Genomic DNA, 17779 nt, shown 5'->3' on the forward strand with positions numbered 1-17779 from the left:
TGAGCAGAGGACGAGTGTTAGAGAGATTTGTGGCCTGCTTGGAAGAAGTTAGGCTATTTATGAAGAAAAGGGGGAAGACTATCCTCAACTCACCAACATGGCCTGGCTTACCAACCTCATGTTCTTTACAGATTTTACTAACCACTTTAATGTACTAAACAAAAAATTACATGGCATGGGAAAAACAGCAGAAAGCATGTTTGGTGACATCAAAGCTTTTGAGAGAAAATTGCATGTTTTTGAAAAAGACCTTGAGAGTGGACAGCTAAAATATTTTCCCAACCTAAAAATACATTTGGATAATTCTACAATATTTGTAGACAGTCATAAAAAACACCAGGAAATCCACAAAGCATATTCCACCATTGTAGCCGAAGCAAAGGAGAATTTTAGTAAAAGATTTTCTCAGTTCCGTAAGATGGAGACAACCCTTTCATTTATAACTTCCCCAGAAAAGTCCACATTTGAAGATCTTGATCTTTCCTGCTAACAGTGGTTGGATATTCAAAATTTGGAAATGGAGCTACTGGAATTTCATGAAAGCTCTATCTGGAAATCTAAATTCAATGACCTGCGTGCGGCTCTTGAACGTATTGAGTGTGAAAGGGTGACAAATGAAATCACTGCTAGCAGTTCTGAAAATGAAATCCTAAAAGCGTGGAATTCTCTGCCAGACAATTTTAAGTCCATGAAAGCACTTGGGATTGCTCTTCTTACTTTGTTTGGGTCATCCTATGCTTGTGAGCAGCTGTTTTCGGCTTTGAATCATATAAAATCTGATGCTAGAAACAGATTAACGGATGACATGAGTGCTGCATGTGTTGCTCTGAAATTAAAGCACTATGAGCCAAGGATTGACAAGTTATCAGCATGCATGCAACAACAAAAATCACATTAATTTTTTTCAGACCATGCCCAATGCATATGTTTACATGAAGCAGTGTTTCAGTTTGCAGTTAAGACACTTTCTAAGTTATTTAAAAATTATTTAAAGATGTTATTTAAAAAAGGGACTTTACATGGCCCTGTTGTATTCCAATCTGGAATTTCCAATAAAAACGGTTGGTTTAATTGAAAGCTCTTTTGTTTTCTTTACATCATATTATTAGAAATGTAGTGATTTAACTATTTTCAAATTTGATTGTAAATTTTATAAAAACCTGTATAGACTCTTTGGAATTACACACCGAGTCTTGACACAGTTAACAGTTTTAGGAAGTTTATCTTTTTTTTTACTCAGGATACATTTGACATGTGAATAATACATTTAATATGTGAATAATACATTTAAAATATATTGTGTAACAGAATCAAATTCTTCCTAAATTCATTAAATTGAATGAAATCATTAAAACATTATAAATTGCCAATAAATTGAAATGAAAACCAAAAGATTGTGAATCAAATTGATTCTCTGACAATACAAAGACTCCAACCTTTAAAAATGATGTTACATAGTTCAGGCAACTTTATGAAGAGTTTTTAGATACTAAAATCTTGTTATTAAGGTTTAATTGACGTGCTGGCACTTTGAGGAAATTCTTTGGTTTTGTGCGGCAGTTTGGGCACTCGGGCTCAAAAAGGTTAGCCATCACTGCCATAGGGTGATTCTTTGGAGGACAACAATTGGAAAAGCGGTTTTAAGGCCCATCTGCGTTGGATGGTTAAAACTGATAGGTTAGAGAAAATTTGAACCGGAGATTCTTTTATCAGCTACCGTCCCCTCGCAGTTTTCATCACAGCCTCCTTGGTGGAAAAGTAGTCCGGCTTGAATATGATATATGATATGATCCCTTGGAGGCCCATCGTTTTTGGGAGCAAATGGGCCAGGTCTAATTCAAGCCGGTCAGCAGGGCACTCAGGTAGAAGCACTTGCATAAACTTTTTAGTAGCATCATGCACATCACGGATGATTAATCTTAGCTCATCAGGGAATCCAATAATGTAATCTGGGGAAAATTCTGGTTGACTCTGGAAACAGTGTCATCCACTTTCTATTCAATGTGGTCAAGCCTGGCCCCTAAACACTGAAGATCTTTGCGCTGTTCCGATGTGATAGCAGTACTAATTTTATTCAGCCTGAAGTAGCTCAGCTAACTGAGAAAGGTTGCTGGCTGCTCTGTGAAACCTGTGAAATCTTGCGATCCCTGAGGGGAGTTTGTGCATGGGGATTGCAATCACTCCTGTTTGTCCCTGACTTTCACATCCTGAAGATCAAGTGCACTAGTAGTTACTGATCCTCTGCAGGCCGGGTAGAAGCTGCTGCTGCTGTAGTGGTTTCAGAATATGCCCAAGGACCAGGGGAGCATGGAGCCGATCAGATCACATCCTGCATCAGCGCCTGTCCCAGCATAGGCACTTTTTTTTGTACAAGGTTTGTTGGGAGTCATCTTAGTGTGATGAGAAAGGCTTAGGTGAGAATTTTAAACTCAGACTCTTCTGCTTCTTTTGGAGGAGAAGCCATCTCTCAAGTGACCTTTAATGTTTTCTTTTCTTCCACACATTTGGTGCCCATAGCCACCCTTTGTACTTCGAGGTAAGTAGTACAATTCAATATATTTTGAATTGCTGAACAGGTCTTGGTTTCTGCAAACTATATTACCAGTGGAGGTACCATAACAAGGGACCATCTGTTTATACGTTCACGAATTGTACAAGAAATGTAGTGCCTGTTCCGGTGAAAGAACAGGACACAGGTTTCTTTTCCGACTTTTACTAGTCAGAAAAGCATTGTCAATTTTCCGTAGTCTTGGCCTTTTTCTGTGGAATCCTTTCAGATTATTCTGTCAGCTCCTAAACCTTTAGCAAGCTGTTTGTTGCGATAATACTTATAATAATATTATTTTGACTAAGGAGCATTTGTTTCTTCCATTATCTGGATGATGTGCTGATCCTGGCAGGATCCAAGGAATAATTAGAAGAAAAAAGGATTCAGGTATTGAGGATTCTGTCTGTTTGGTTGATAAATCAGTGAAAGAGTCAGGTACGCCCCTACCCAGAGGATAGAATACCTGGGAGTAGTTTTCAACATGCAGTTGGGGAGAGTTTTCCTGCCTCAACGCAAGGTAACCCAATTAAATGAATGTGCTCAGTTTTTCAATAGATTGATCAGTATCCCAGCAAGGAGAGACATAATATTTTTGGGTCTAATGACCCCCTCAATTCCAGTTGTTCCCTGGGTCAGATTGCATATGAGCAGGCTCCAAATATGCTTTCTCAAGCAATGGGATTGTTGCTTTGAACCATAGTATCCTTTTTCCAGGAACTGTTCAAAAAAATCTGATTTGGTGGACATCATGTCTAAAGGTACTCTAACATACTTCTAACATTAGACACCCATCTCAAGGGCTAGGGGGTAAATTGTGAGGGTTTACAAGTGCAACGCCAGTGGTCTCACCCACCAACAACTAAAATCAATCAATAGGACCTGGTGGTGGCGTAGCAAGGTTTGACAGTGTGGGCAGACATTCTCAGAAGAGCAAGAAGATGGCAGTGTCTCCTTTAGGTTATGGCCTCAACTTTTTTTCTTGGACTCTTGGACAGAGGAACACTTCTTAAAACCTTTCAGCGACATATATCCCAGGGGTAAAGAATCAGCTGGCAGATTACCTAAGCAGGTCCTTCCTTGGTGTTGCCCAGTGGTGCACTGGCAGAAGTGCCAGGAATATAGAAAATTCTTTTCCTGGCACCTCCTGACAGCCCACCCCCCAGAATGTCCTGTCGCTTGCTTGGCATTGAAAAGAAGGAAAGGGGGAAGATGTCTTTTAACCTTTTGTCTGCCCCAGACCAGTTATCTTGTGTGAGATAAGCAGTGCAAAAAGCAGGCCCAGCTGGTTTTACTGGGTTTACTCTTATTGCTGTGAATGCTTTGAATCCTTTGATCATTCCCTACTGTCAGAGGATCAAGCAGTCAGCTGACTCCCCTCGGTATGGAAACTATAGTCTCATACTGCCCCCTAGTGACAAGTGGACATAAATACACATTACAGCAGTGGCCTTGTAAGCAGTATTCCCCCTAGATACATTGTTTCAGGCCAATCAAATAAGTTATAAAAATCAACAACTTGCTACACTGCCTACACCTCTTCCTACTTCTCCCTACAGCATCCCTGAGGCCTAATATTTGAGAATCTAGATATCTGTGTGCCAAATGAAATGTGGCGCTGTGTGTACAACCCTGTTTTCAAATTTCTACACATTGATGAAATTTTCAAAGATGCTTTCCCCACTTTGTTATAATACACTAACAGGTGACCGCAGAATAATTTGTAGCAAGGGAATGTCACAAATAAGAAATAATAAAAAATTTGCTAAAATAAATTGGTTGGAGCACTTGCAAGCCACTAACTAAAATGGCTGTTAAAAGGTTAAAGGCTTGGTTATTTCATCCTGGGGTGTCAAAAGGGGCGAGGGGGAAATGAAAATTGTGCGTACATATGACAACAAATTTACATATTCAGTGTGCATAATCTTAATACTAACTTTCACAAGGCCATGAGTAAGAAAACTGGAGGGGGGTTATGATAATAATGGCCAAGCTTCTGCTACCTTCTCTTTTGTCTTTATTCTACCCAGCAGTGGTATGGCAGTATTCAGTTAATACTTAAAAGTTATGTACCCCTCTGATCCTATACTTCCCATAAATAAAAACATTATTCACAAGTTTGTTATTCACATGACAGGTGTGCTACTGTTCAATGCAGCCACCTTTCTACAAACACTGACCATTTGCCTTATGGCCATATATCTTTATGATTTTAAAGATGAACAGGTAATGACAAAAGCTGCTATAGCAATAATTTGTAATTAAAATTATAATTCAGCCCTGAAAAACTGTGAATTCAAATGTTTTTTGAAGCAATTTTTTACAATATATTTTGTAAAACTGAAATTGTCAGTTTTGTTCAATACTATAATCTAGGCATTTACAAAGATGGCAAATTACTACAAATCAATTATTTCACCATAAAGAAATCTATAGGTAGTGCAAATTTCAAACCGGAGCTTATTTTTTCTAGGACTGACCTATCCAGCTAATTTAGTCCAGAAGCTGACCTCTGATTCCTAATGAATTCTCTAAAATGAATCATGATCTGCATGGGGCAAATTTTGCAACAGTTTGCAAAAGAGTGCATGTATCTTCAATCAAAAAGTGAATAAACTAGTTCAACCTGCATGGGAGGTGTGGCAGAAGAAATCATTTGTCCAAAAAGAACATTAAAGCAGGACTACAGTATACAATCACATTTTTATTTGTAGTTGCTTTAAATATAACTAAATATGACTAACTACCTCTAGTAATACCAGATATGTGTTTATGTATTTAATATCTACTTTTTCACATGTTTTATACCACTCGATCTATTGAAAAACAACTATTGCAGTCCATGCAACATTTCTAGGCCTTTTACAACAATAAATATTTTGTGAACACTTACGTGAAGTAATAGAATTCAAGCTCATCTTCTGAGGCTTTGTCCAAATCAATATCTCCCATCTCGTGTCTCAACTCATCTTCTAAATGACTATAAGTTGCAGCAGTGGGTTACAATCAATTTTTATTTGAATGTTAAAAAAAAAAAAATCAGACATCAATAAAACCAATGAATTGTTATTGCTATGCAAAAAGAAAAATAATTAAAAAAAGGTACAGACTTATAGTGGGGTTTTAAGTTATGATAATTGCTCCCGTTTTTTAACCTATGTATTGGTAAAAAAAAATTTTCCTTGACCACTAACTATATTCACCTGAGCTATATTAGGTTATATTAGGTATTTTAGGTGAGGGGTAGCAATTCCAATTAGGAAAAATACAATAATGATAATTTCAAGCACAGTAAAATCAATAACGATCACTTCAAGCACAGTTGGATCAAACATAGAACAACACAGTCATCTCTGTCTTGACGCGTTTCACCAAAATGGCTTCATTAGGGGAAGGTAGAGATTTGAACTGATACAGGCAAAAATATATTTGCAAAAACAAAGACCTACTACATTTATCCACATATGATTTGATCACTAATGATTGTAATCACTGGATATTGTTTTAAAAATGACTTACTACTATTGTGAACACTTGTTCACAATATCAATGCCTTGTAAAAATGTTCTTTCATTTTTGTTTTATGTTTTTGTATATATCAATACAAATCTCTACCCTCACCTGATGAAGCCTTTTTGGCAAAATGCGTTGGGACAGATATGACTCTGTTGTTCAACGTGGTGTCCAACCTGAAAAACAAATATATAACAATAAGCCTCAGTTTAAATTCCCCAAAAAAACTCTTATTCTTTTCTCCCTTTTTATGTCATGAACTCGGGGCTTCGTCAATAAGTAGTTTGCTTGTGGAAAGTCATATAGTACCCTCTTTCCACTTTTCCATATTTGAGCAAAAAATTATTGATTCATTAAGTTTTTGGATGGCTATGGGAGTTATGGGATCTATACAGCAGAGTGTAGAATAATTTGGAGGAGAATACAAGTACCATAAATACTCGTGTATAAGCCGATCCGTGTATAAGCTGAGGTACCTATTTTTACCTTGGAAAACAGGAAAACTTGATTGACTCACATATAAGCCTAAGGTGGGAAATGCTGCAGCTACTGGGAAGTTTCAATATTCAAAATAAATACCAATAAAATTGCATAATACAGCCATTACAGCCATAATACGGTAAACAAATACCATAGTGAGAATTTAGTGGTTAGGTAGGTATACTACTTACCGTACCCAACCACTAAATTCTGTCCGGAAAAAGGGGCTGAAAGCGGTACAAAGCGGCACTGCATTCAGCCACTTTAGCCTACTTACCGCTCTACGCGGGTATATACAGAAATAGATGGCCAGGATCAGGAAGACTGTAAAGATGCAGAAAAGGAGTGTCAGTAGAATGTATAAAACTCATTTTCTACATCTTTACAGCCTTCCTGATATTTCCCAGTTCCTTCTGATTAAAACCATTGCAATATGATGCTAAAACTCTGACAGACCTATTTGTATCTAGATCAATGTAGTCATGTGAGCCTACCCCTTATTAGTAAATTAAAAAAAATTTGTAAAGAGAAAATATTTTTTTTTTTCCCAGAGGCTCAGAAGTTTATAAATGGTCACAAAAACAAATTGTTACAGTATTGTTACAGTTATCCAAAAAGGTGTTAAAATATCATAGAATTCATTGTCCTTTTTTTTACAACAATTCAATGTGGGATTTTTAGGACATGATCCTAGACAGAGGTCAACTACACATTTCAAACAGAGATACAACCTAAGGTAAAGGTACAAAAAAGTATGTAGTTATTGAACTGGATCTCGAGTCCCAACGCATTTTGCTGGTTAGGCTTCCTCAGGGGGTGGGGAGAACCAGTGAATAAAAAAACAGTTTGTTGAGTAGATCTTGTCAGTGTGGAATCCATGTAGGATATTGTGTATACCTTATAAGTGTAGAATCAGTTGGAGGAGAATACAAGTAATAAATAAAAATATATAAACTCTTTTTGTGTGTGGGTGTTGTAGACTTATATAACTTATATGGCTTCTATACTTATAGACACTGATCTAAAAACATTTAAAATAAGTGAAGTTCCATCAGTCAAAGAAGTAAACTTTGCCAATTGCCACAAAAACAAAAGACCCAATTTAAAACTTCCCTAATGCCTCATTATAGCTCAGCAGACAATAGCATTTATTTTTACAGTTTTTTTGTTTAATTGTAGGCAGCTCTACACAGTTGATGATGATGTCAGTCAGTTAGTCAATCAATCTATTGCTGGAACTTCTCTGTTGGTAAATATCATATTCACTACTTTATAAACAGACATGATAGTGTTAATATGAATTCATATAAATCAGATAATCGGTCCTGAAATGTTAATTGCCGAGAACATGTAAAATTAAATATAGTGGCTGTTAACTAGTATAAATACATTAATAATTTACACTTTAATACTTTCTAAATTACAGATTTATAAAGATATGTTTTTTACTTGATTATATTGATAAAACTACTGAATACAAATGAACAATAAATATATAAGCTTTTCAAGTAAAAGGTAAATGCTACGACACAGAAAATGGTAAACTATTCTATGCTTGCTCTTTTGGACAAAATCTGTTTCTTTACTGCTGGGCTGTCTTTTGCAAAGTACAATCATTTGCAAAAGTAGGTATAACCCATGAAAGTAGTGGACTTTTTAAAGATATGTGAGCAGGCAAGCACTGGATCTTCACTCAAACAGTTAGTCCAAATAAGTTTGATATACTCAAACAAAAAACACATGAAAGTTATGTGGTGTTTTTGGTGCTTTTAACCAAATTAATATAAATTTAAAGTTGTAAGGAAATTTATCACCAGATTAAATCCCAAAAATTCCAAAATTAGGTGTCTAAGTTATATAGACATAAATTATATATAAGCCAAGCAAGAGGCTGACAACTGATATATCAATTTTTCTACTGCAAGGAAAATATTCTTCAAATGGTGTAGATTTCAAACACCTGCTAATTTCTGCAGGACTGACCAGATCAGCAAATTCACCAAATTGCTGACCATTTTATACTAAAAGTTTCCAAAATGAATTGTGGCATCTGCAATTACCTGTTGTAATAGTTAGTATTAAAGTGAATACATTTTAAATCAATAAATAAAAAAATCAGTAAATACAGGAAACATTTTTGCTGTTTAAAACACATCAGAGCATGGCTAACTTTACATTAAACACATAGACAAAGATCAGGTCTTCTGGAACAAGGATCAAAGAGTTAAAGAGTTTTTTGGCTACAGTAACAGTAGACAGCTTTGGAGCAAACCTAAAACAGATTTTAAGCAAAAGCACATCATGCTGGCTGGACACATATAACTGGTTTCTTTGCTGCTTCCGGACTGAACAAGCATGCAGTTTTTAAGTCAACTTATGCATCATATAAAAGATTGTGAGACCACTTGTATTTTTTGCTGAAATGATAATGCACTAATCAGTACAATCAGTACTAATCTGAACAGTGGGGGCCATTTATCAACCAATTAACAACATAATTATATTCAAATCAAGCTATCTTGTAGCAAATGGTATACATATAGAGCACCTTCCTTTTACTACTATTATTACTCATTATAATTTCCATATAGTCAAACTTACTGGTGGTCTGTGATGATTGTCTTGTTATGAAATGCATTGGTAGGAAAGTTGTTCCTAATAGACGTCCTTTTCTCCTCTGGCCGTGCTTTCACAAGACTCCAAGACATAGGAAAGAAAAGCACAAAACATAGGATATTCCTTGCCCCTGGCTTCATCATGACTGTGTGACTAAGGATGATTGCTGAGGTGGCCTTATTAACAGCTGCCCAATTTCCCAGAGGGCCCAACAGCATGTAATGATAGCAGGATGATTTATTAGTTGAGCTGGATCCTCCTACCTGTACAAATGAAAAAAAATCACAAATTATAGCTATGCAATGGACAAATGTTTGTTAGGTTCTTTTAGGAAGTCACTTTAGGCCTTTTTGGATAAAATAGGAGAGGGTAAAGTATCTATAGGGTTTTAACTGCTGTCAACTATGTATGTATGTATGCTTGTATATATGGTTTTGTCTGGGATATGCTGGTTTGTAGTATGTTAATTATTACCTATGTAGTATTAATATTATTATTATTTTACAGTATTTATATAGCACCAACATATTATGCAGCACTGTACAATGTCCATTGTAATGTCACTAGCTATTCCTCATAGGAGCTCACAATCTAATATACCTACCATAGTCATATGTATTTATTACAGTGTGGGGTCATTTTGAGGGAAGCCAATTAGCCTAACCGCATGTTTTTGGAATGTGGGAGAATACTTGAGTACCCAGAGGAAACCCACACAAACAGGGGGAGAACCTGCAAACTCCATGCAGATAGTGTCCTGGCTGATATTCAAACCTGGGACCCAGCGCTGCAAACGTAACTATGTCTGTTTTGCCATTTAGCTTGTGTAATATATTTTTAGCTGAACATACATTTTGGCAATACCCCCACCCATGTACATAATTTATTTGCAAACTACAAATTTGGATGTTTGCAGAACTGTGATAAAAATATTATTTATGACCTGTATTCTACTTTTTGTGATTTATACATATTTAAAGTATCCCTGTTTTCAATATTTCATAATCCAGCACCTGGCAACCATAAACACTCTCAGATGGAGTGATCTGAAACCCAGTAGTTTCTCAGCCATCACATCACCATGCTGAGCAACACAGGACATGAAATCTATTCATGCATAGCTGACCATTAAATAATAATTAATGATGGGGCATTACATTGCAGGGAAAAGGGGATGCTCTGTTCAGGGTCTGTAAAATGTTAAGAAAGGAGGAAAAACAAAAAGATAAATGGAAAATTGTTGTCATGTTTACCTGTAATTTTCCTTTCCTGTAAACTTCTCCTGACAGAATGCACACACATAGGTTAGCACCCCCCCCCCCCCCCTTTGCTCTCTATAGGACCACTTTGCCAAAGCAATAAAAGTAACCTCTCTCTGCCCTGCAGATGTTCTGTAACAAGCTCGCGACAGGATAAAGGTGGGATGTGGTCAGAAAGAGTGTACAGGAAAGGAAAATTACAGGTAAGCATGACAACAATTTTCCTGACAATCCTGCTGACAACATGCACACATGAGATGTAGCAAGCAATAATATAAAGAGAGGGAAGAAACTAATAATGCCATGGAAACAAAGTTATTCTTTAGAAAGAGCCACCTGCCAAATGGAAGCCCCAAGGTGGCTCCACCCTATTAAGCTAAACGAATGTTGGAAGACTGCCAACTGGTTAATTACAGATCACTTCATTAGATACTTCTGTAAATTAAGTCTATAAGTTTGCCCTTCCCTAGTTGAATGTCTCCTGACTTCCTGCAACAGAATTAAGCCCTCCTGATGTAAGCATACCACATGGTATTAAAACCCTAGGATGCAAAATCTATTAAAGATACTTCTGTGCGTCATAAAGGACTGCTAAAGAGGCTGATTAGAATATCAAATATCAAACCATTGTTTCTCTGAAGGTAAATAGAGAAAATCTTACTCGTTTTCATGAGAACCTTCAGAGAATGAGTGTCTCCATGCTGAGGAATTACTTCCCAGTTGGAGTGATACACAGAATACTCCTTAAACAAGACATTCAATGATAGAAGCATCTACATTTCAGGAAGGTAGGTGCAATCTGGTTCCTTTCCAGGAGGGTGCATAGTTCTGAACCCTTGATTCTCATGGTCACAGTAAGTAAAGAATTTCATCTTCCAAATCAATTTTCTTTTTGAGCAGACCTAGACTGGATGGAAGGGAAGCTTCCTGAGAAGTTGTAGGACCAGTGGCAAGTCCTATGCTAAAAGAATTACTTTACTGAAGATAAAGGTATAGAATGCTGCAAACGGCCATGAAAAAGTTAGTCCTGGCAAGTAAGAATAAAAGGAGTAGTCATAATAATAATAATAATAATAATAATAATTTCATCCAATGGGAAATAATTACTATTGCTTTTTCTGAATCATTCCTTATTTTTAGAAGACCTCTCAAGATCAGTGCTATTGGTTCTAAGACTTAGGGGAAAAAAAACAATTTTCTCGTGCCAGGGTCACGGCCAGTATTTGCTGGCACATGGACATAACTGGAGATGCAAGCAGGTCTAAGGACTTGAAGACAGTGTCTGTGTAGAGGCCACTTGTGGTTGAGAAATGATATGCTGATATGATCCCCAACAGATTTTCAGGCTGGTGGTTAGGAGACAGAAAAGTTGAGATGCTTCTTTGTCCATGAAAAACAAAAAACCAAACTGTGACTTGATGGAAATGGACAATTTTTGTTTCACTTTGTCTGGTATAGTGTAGAATGTAGTGTAGAATGTAATGTAGAAGATCTGACCTGCATAATTATAATACTAATAATTTCTTCACTGACAGTGTCGACCCCTCTAAAACTCTTTAGACATTTGTGCCACTTTGTACGAAGGCAAAAGTGTTCTAGATTTCTCCGTAATAATATTATTCTCAAATTTCTATTACCTGCATGGGCCTGACTCTTCTGATAGAACCAACAGAGTTTGCAGAATTGTCTTTCTGTGACTCCACTTGGTTTTGGATATTGTTAGCAAAGAACGTCACTCAAGTGGGCTGACTCCCAGAACCACAGCAAGGTTATCACTGTGACAAAATATTTATTAAACATCTTTGGAGCTGTGAAAAGACTGAAGGGTAGACAGGTGAACTGGAGGTGTCTAAAACATAGCAGACAGGAGGAATGTGTGGTGGCATTCCACAATTGAGACAGGCCTGTAAGCTTCTGCTTGATCCATTGAAATCATCCAATGAGCCAGACTGACAAAGTAATCTGCAAAATTATCATACAAAACCTTCTAGTGCGAAAGGGATTTAAACCCTTCAGGTCCAGAAATGACCCAAAACCCATCAGAGGTTTCTTTACTATGAAAAGTTTGGAACAAAATCCTCTTTCTTGCTCTCCTATTGAAAGCAGCACCACTGCTTGTCCCATTCCTTGCAGATAGGATAGAAGCACATTGCATTTTCTATGAATCGCTTGGAACTGTTGTCTGAATATACCAGGATCTCAGAAAGCCTGACAAAAACTCTATCCTTGTTACCTGACTGAAATCACACAATGCCCCTGATTCATCAATAAAATCCGCGCTCGCTGGAAGCGCGAAAGTACGCGCGGCCATCGATCGCGGTTTACTGCGGTCCGGACTCGAGTGTGCGCGTACACTCGCCTCACTGCCAGCCGGATTCCTGCCTTCACAATAATAACGCCAGTGTAAAGCTGCCGGAGATGCGCGGCTCCGGCCGCGAGCTTTTTCAGTTGCTGAATAGCGCGATCGCGTACAATTTCGGATCGCGAATACGAATGCGCGACCGATAATCCGATTCTGCTTGATGAATCAGGGGCAATGTGTCCGTGTGCTTTTCCAAATGCCGGAAACCTGGACAATCTTGTTTCTATCTTTGACGTCTGGATGGATACACCCTCAAAAGGCTTTCCTTAGGCTTTTTTTTGTCTGACTACAGAACCTAGAATTTTTAGATTCCATTTACTGAGGGTTAACACATTTCTTGACAGGAAATCTTTTGCCTCTTGCACAGTTATGTAAAAGAGCTACTGATGCCTATGCCACACCCTGGCAACTTGCCCCCTGTGATCCTCTGTATACCTTCTTCCAAATAGGATCTGGGCAACATACAGGACCTGTTTATCTGCCCACCTCAACAAGACACTATTCCTAATACTACTGCTGGGCAACAACCAGGCCTGTTGTGGTGTAGATTTGCTTCAAGTCTCCATCTAGACACTGACTAGACACTGAGGATCCTAAACAGAAAAAAATTTGACTTTTGGGGTATAACTTCTTTAGGTGAAGAACGGGCATTTCTTACTAGCCTTAACTCACTTTCTTTATCTTGGCCTGCTCCTTTAAAGCATATAGCACACGCCTGCTTAGATAGTAATGCTATTGCACCACACATGCCCAACATGATTTACTTTCCGGGTGCTGCACTGATTTGCTTCTGGAAAAAGAGAGTGACCTCTTTCTATAAGTAATTTCACAGGGTGAACATTCTCTTGCCCTCGTCCTCTTCTAGAGGATCGACGAATAGGACTGGGAAAAGCTAGGTGTCTTGTCTTTCTGAGATGCTTTTTTCCAGGGATTTTATCCCTTAGCCGAATAGATAGTACTTGAGAGGCAGGAGGAAAAGTATCTAGTGCAGACATAATGCATGGTTTGTTTGTGCTTCCTTATCTTTATTTGCTTCTTTAAAGCAAGATGCACAGATAAGTTTGAAGGGCAAGGTCTTTGTGCCACACACCCAGCATACTTCAATGGCAGAGTGATCTGCGGATTGACTATAAATGGGCAGAAGATTTTCTCTTTGCTTGATGGCCTAAACCTAAAACCAATGCTTAGTCCTGGAGCGAGGACAGAAAAAGAACACCTGCACCTATGGAAAGGAAGGGGTGGAGCTAATCCATGTGTATGCATGCTGTCAGGAGGACTGCCAGGAAATTGTGGTAAGCAAAAACAGAGCACATAAATCTGCAGGCACAATTCAATTAAATAGGAAAACATTTTTATATAGAATAGGAAACTTAAAAACCTCCGAAAGGTATCATGAACAGCTCTAAATACAATTAGTCCATATATGATAACAACCAAGCATTTACTAGGGGTCCAGGTAGTGTTTATATCACAGGGAATCCATAAACAGTTTATTGAAACTTTGACCTGGTAGATATATCAGGTCAAAGTTGCAATAAACTTTTTCCTTGAGGCTAGGGGTGAGGTCCTCTATGTGCACTATCTCCATATGCATTATCAGTTACTTTAAAACCAAAGCCCAAAAGTGGAGGGTGGAGACTTGTTTTTCCAGGGAATTTAAGTCTTAGCTGTAGTAAGTAAATACCTGAGAACGGACTTAAATCAACGGACATAAATCATCAGGGGGTATCCCTGTATTGGAGCAAGAAGAAAGCTGGATCCATCAAGATAGGATAATCAGATGGTTTTTGACAAATGTCATTCACTCCACTCCAGAACTACCTCATCACCGGACAGGGAGGAACTGATGGGAAAAACTGATGCAATCTGTCTGGGGTCCTTTACCTTTGGGACATATTTTTATACCCCATTTCCTGTTATCTGCTGCTCATAGAGCCCTTGTAAGGATTCTGTCTCACTCCGTCAGGGTAAGAGATTGTCCGAGTTTACTTTCCCAGGATCCAAAAAATGATGACACATTCTCCACTTACTGAATTTAACAACGCATACATATATATACAAGTGGATTGCTGTTTGACAGCTGTTTTCAACTTGCCAGAACGCACGCAACTTCAGCTTATTAGCTTAATGTCCAATGGTTGGAGTTAAGGCATAAGAACTCACAGTATCTAATGTTTGGTAGGTAACTAATGGAACTTTGCACAAAACTATCTTCTCTTTGCCTGGCCAAAGCTATATGTACAACATTTTACGAGTATGGTAACAAAAGACACAGAATGTTGGCCAAATATGCTTTAGGGGCTAAAGAGAATGCACTTTTGTGCCATTCCTCTCTTTTACTAAAGGTAATAAAATGTCTGTCCATACATCTGCAATCTCTGTGGTAACAGCGGTTACAGCTGCCTTTGGCAAAGCAAAATATTTAGTTGTTAGTTTTACAATACATACATACATTTCAATGTTTAGAAGCAAAATATATATATTGAGTAGTTTTACAATACATACATTCCAATGTTTAGAAGAAAGGTTGGTAATGTCAGGATAGGGCCCAGTTTTTGAAGAGGAGAGCTTGTCTATTAAGGGGATTGACTCTTTAATATGTTCTCTAGAAGATTTTTTTAAAAAAACCTCTTTGCAATATACTTTTTTTGTAGTAATTTTGTGAAACTCTTTTATGAATTCTTCATCTGTGGAGCGTTTCTTTTAAGTCTTAAATACTGACTATATTGGAATACTCTGTATTAGGGGTTTGGGATGAGCACTTGGGAAACTTTGGGATGAGCACCCGTTGTATCTTTTCTATATATGGGGTATTGAAACTGTGTTTTCCTCATCAATTGTGATGTACAAATCAAGCAAAGGATGCAGGAAGTGATCATAATTCATTGTATATTTTAAATTAACATTATTGTGGTCAGATCTAATATGTCCTTCCATAGCAGTAAGATGTCATCAATGTAGCACCACCATGTAAAAATAGGTATAGAGGCGCCCATTTCACTGAGCTGCAAACTGTAATTTAAAAACTCCTGTTGGTAAGGCTCCTGGTCCACATGGCTTTACGCTCCCTTACTATAAGGGGCTTCTTGATATACCTTGGCCCCCTACTTTATATCTGCTTTGAACTCTGCATGAGGAAATGATGCCTTGAAAGCACATATTACTGTCCTTCACAAGGACACCAAAGATCAAGCTATATTTTTGAGTTATAGGCTTAAAGGAGTTCTTTGTTGAATCAAAAGTTAAATCTTTTTACCAAAATTCTTTTTTCTTGCATGTGAGAGTTCTGCCTAAACTTATTTGGTATGACCAGATGGGCTTTAAGCCTTCCAAAGAAGACAGGAATTATACCACTAGACTTCTTAGTTGGATACATAGCTCAAACTAGAGGAACCCTAATCATGCTCCTGTCCACTGATGTGGAGAAGGTTTTCGATTATGTGGACTGGACTTTTATGTGACTAACTTTGGAACATATTGGCCTGGGCTGTTTAATGCTGTCTTTGATTGGCTTACTGTTTTCTTCAATGACTAAGGTAGTTACAATGGCAATAGTTCCAGTTTCTAAGCCTCAATTGTCTCCCTGTATATTTATCCTAATGTTGGAACTGTTGATCTGTTAACCCCAACATTACAGGTCTCCAGGTGGTGGGATTGCACCATAAAGTGCTTGCATATGCCAATGACCTGATGTTGTACCTCTACCTAATTTGAAGCCTTACATACTTATGGTGCTCTATCTAATTTTAAATAAACTTTTCAAGATCTCAAGCTCCTAATTTCTCACTGAGCACTTCTCTTCAGGCCTATTTAGAGCTGTTTTTTATATGTAGGTAATTAGATGTTGTAAACAAATACTTAGGCACAAAGATACCAGGGAAATTTTCCAAGATTTTTTAACTGATATTCTTTCAATGGCTGAGAAAGATTAGGACAGACTTGAGGAGATGGAGGTTTCACACATTCCCCTGGTTTGGACCTATACAAATTAATATTATAAATATCCTCCCCAAGAATTGGTATCTGTTTCAAATACTACCAATTAGGATACTGTGATCCTTTCTTGCTTCCCACAACAAATGTTTTATTGTAAATATTGTTTTACAGTATTTGGGTGGGGTGTTTGAGTCACAGCCTGTTGCTTTGAGCTCAATCTGTAGGGAGCATAGGGATTCCTAATTTTCACTTTTATAATTATTTTGTGTCCTTCCACATGGTGAGATTGGGACTGGTGCAGATATGCTGACTTCAAGCAATGGATTATGCTGGAGCAGTCATTTTGTAATGTCTTTTTGGGCACTTTGCCCAGGATTCTGCATGACTCTGTCACTGTTCCCCTAAAAAATCATTCTTTCTAATGGCACACATATTACCCTTAGCCCTAAAAAAAAGTGTTTGCGCTGTTGAAATGTTTAAAACATTTATGTGCGCTAAGAAAAAAGCATATTTTAAATCACTTTTCATCAATTTCTTTTCTGTTAGGCAAGAGTTAACCGTGTTCAACTCATCTACATAGGCGCCTATATAAAAGCTTACGATGCCTGTTCGGATGAGCCGCTCGCGGGTAAATCCCGCGACTATCTCGTGACTGACCGCGCGCAAAGCCATTGGACTAGATTTTCTCACAAAAGTCACAAGCACACACACGTTCTTTTGTTTGCTTCTTATGTATATGTGTGTGTGTGTGTGTATATATATATATAAATATTTATAATTATTGTAGGATATGAATAAATATAAATAAATATATATATATATATATATATATATATATATATACACAAGTATATATATAGAAAATACTTTTAACATTAAATCCTCCCCAACTCAACTTTATTTTATTTTTTTAACTATTAAAAGATCTGTTTACTGGTCTACCTATCTAAAGGATCATATTGATCAATGATAATGACATGTCCAATTGCAAAAAAAAAACAAACAGCCAATTTTGACAGACTACGCAAGTCCTAATTGCAAGTGAATTTCTATCACCTGTGCGCTTAA

The 17779-nt window shown here is 37.4% G+C and overlaps 1 protein-coding gene across 1 annotated transcript in view; it reads right to left on the reverse strand.

The window, feature by feature from the left end:
• The window catches only part of LOC140329080 (multiple coagulation factor deficiency protein 2 homolog), a 32163-nt gene extending 22849 nt beyond the window's left edge, over window positions 1-9314 (reverse strand). Inside the window, exons 1-2 of the mRNA XM_072409164.1 lie at window positions 9140-9314; window positions 5439-5525 (exon numbers count right to left, since the gene is read on the reverse strand). Of these exons, the coding sequence (XP_072265265.1) occupies window positions 5439-5525; window positions 9140-9297 (245 nt within the window). The 5' untranslated portion in view covers window positions 9298-9314. The remainder of the gene's footprint in view (window positions 1-5438; window positions 5526-9139) is intronic.
• Between the last annotated feature and the right edge of the window lie 8465 nt (window positions 9315-17779).

Source organism: Pyxicephalus adspersus, chromosome 4, assembly GCF_032062135.1.
Source record: "Pyxicephalus adspersus chromosome 4, UCB_Pads_2.0, whole genome shotgun sequence".
Lineage (NCBI taxonomy): Eukaryota > Metazoa > Chordata > Amphibia > Anura > Pyxicephalidae > Pyxicephalus > Pyxicephalus adspersus.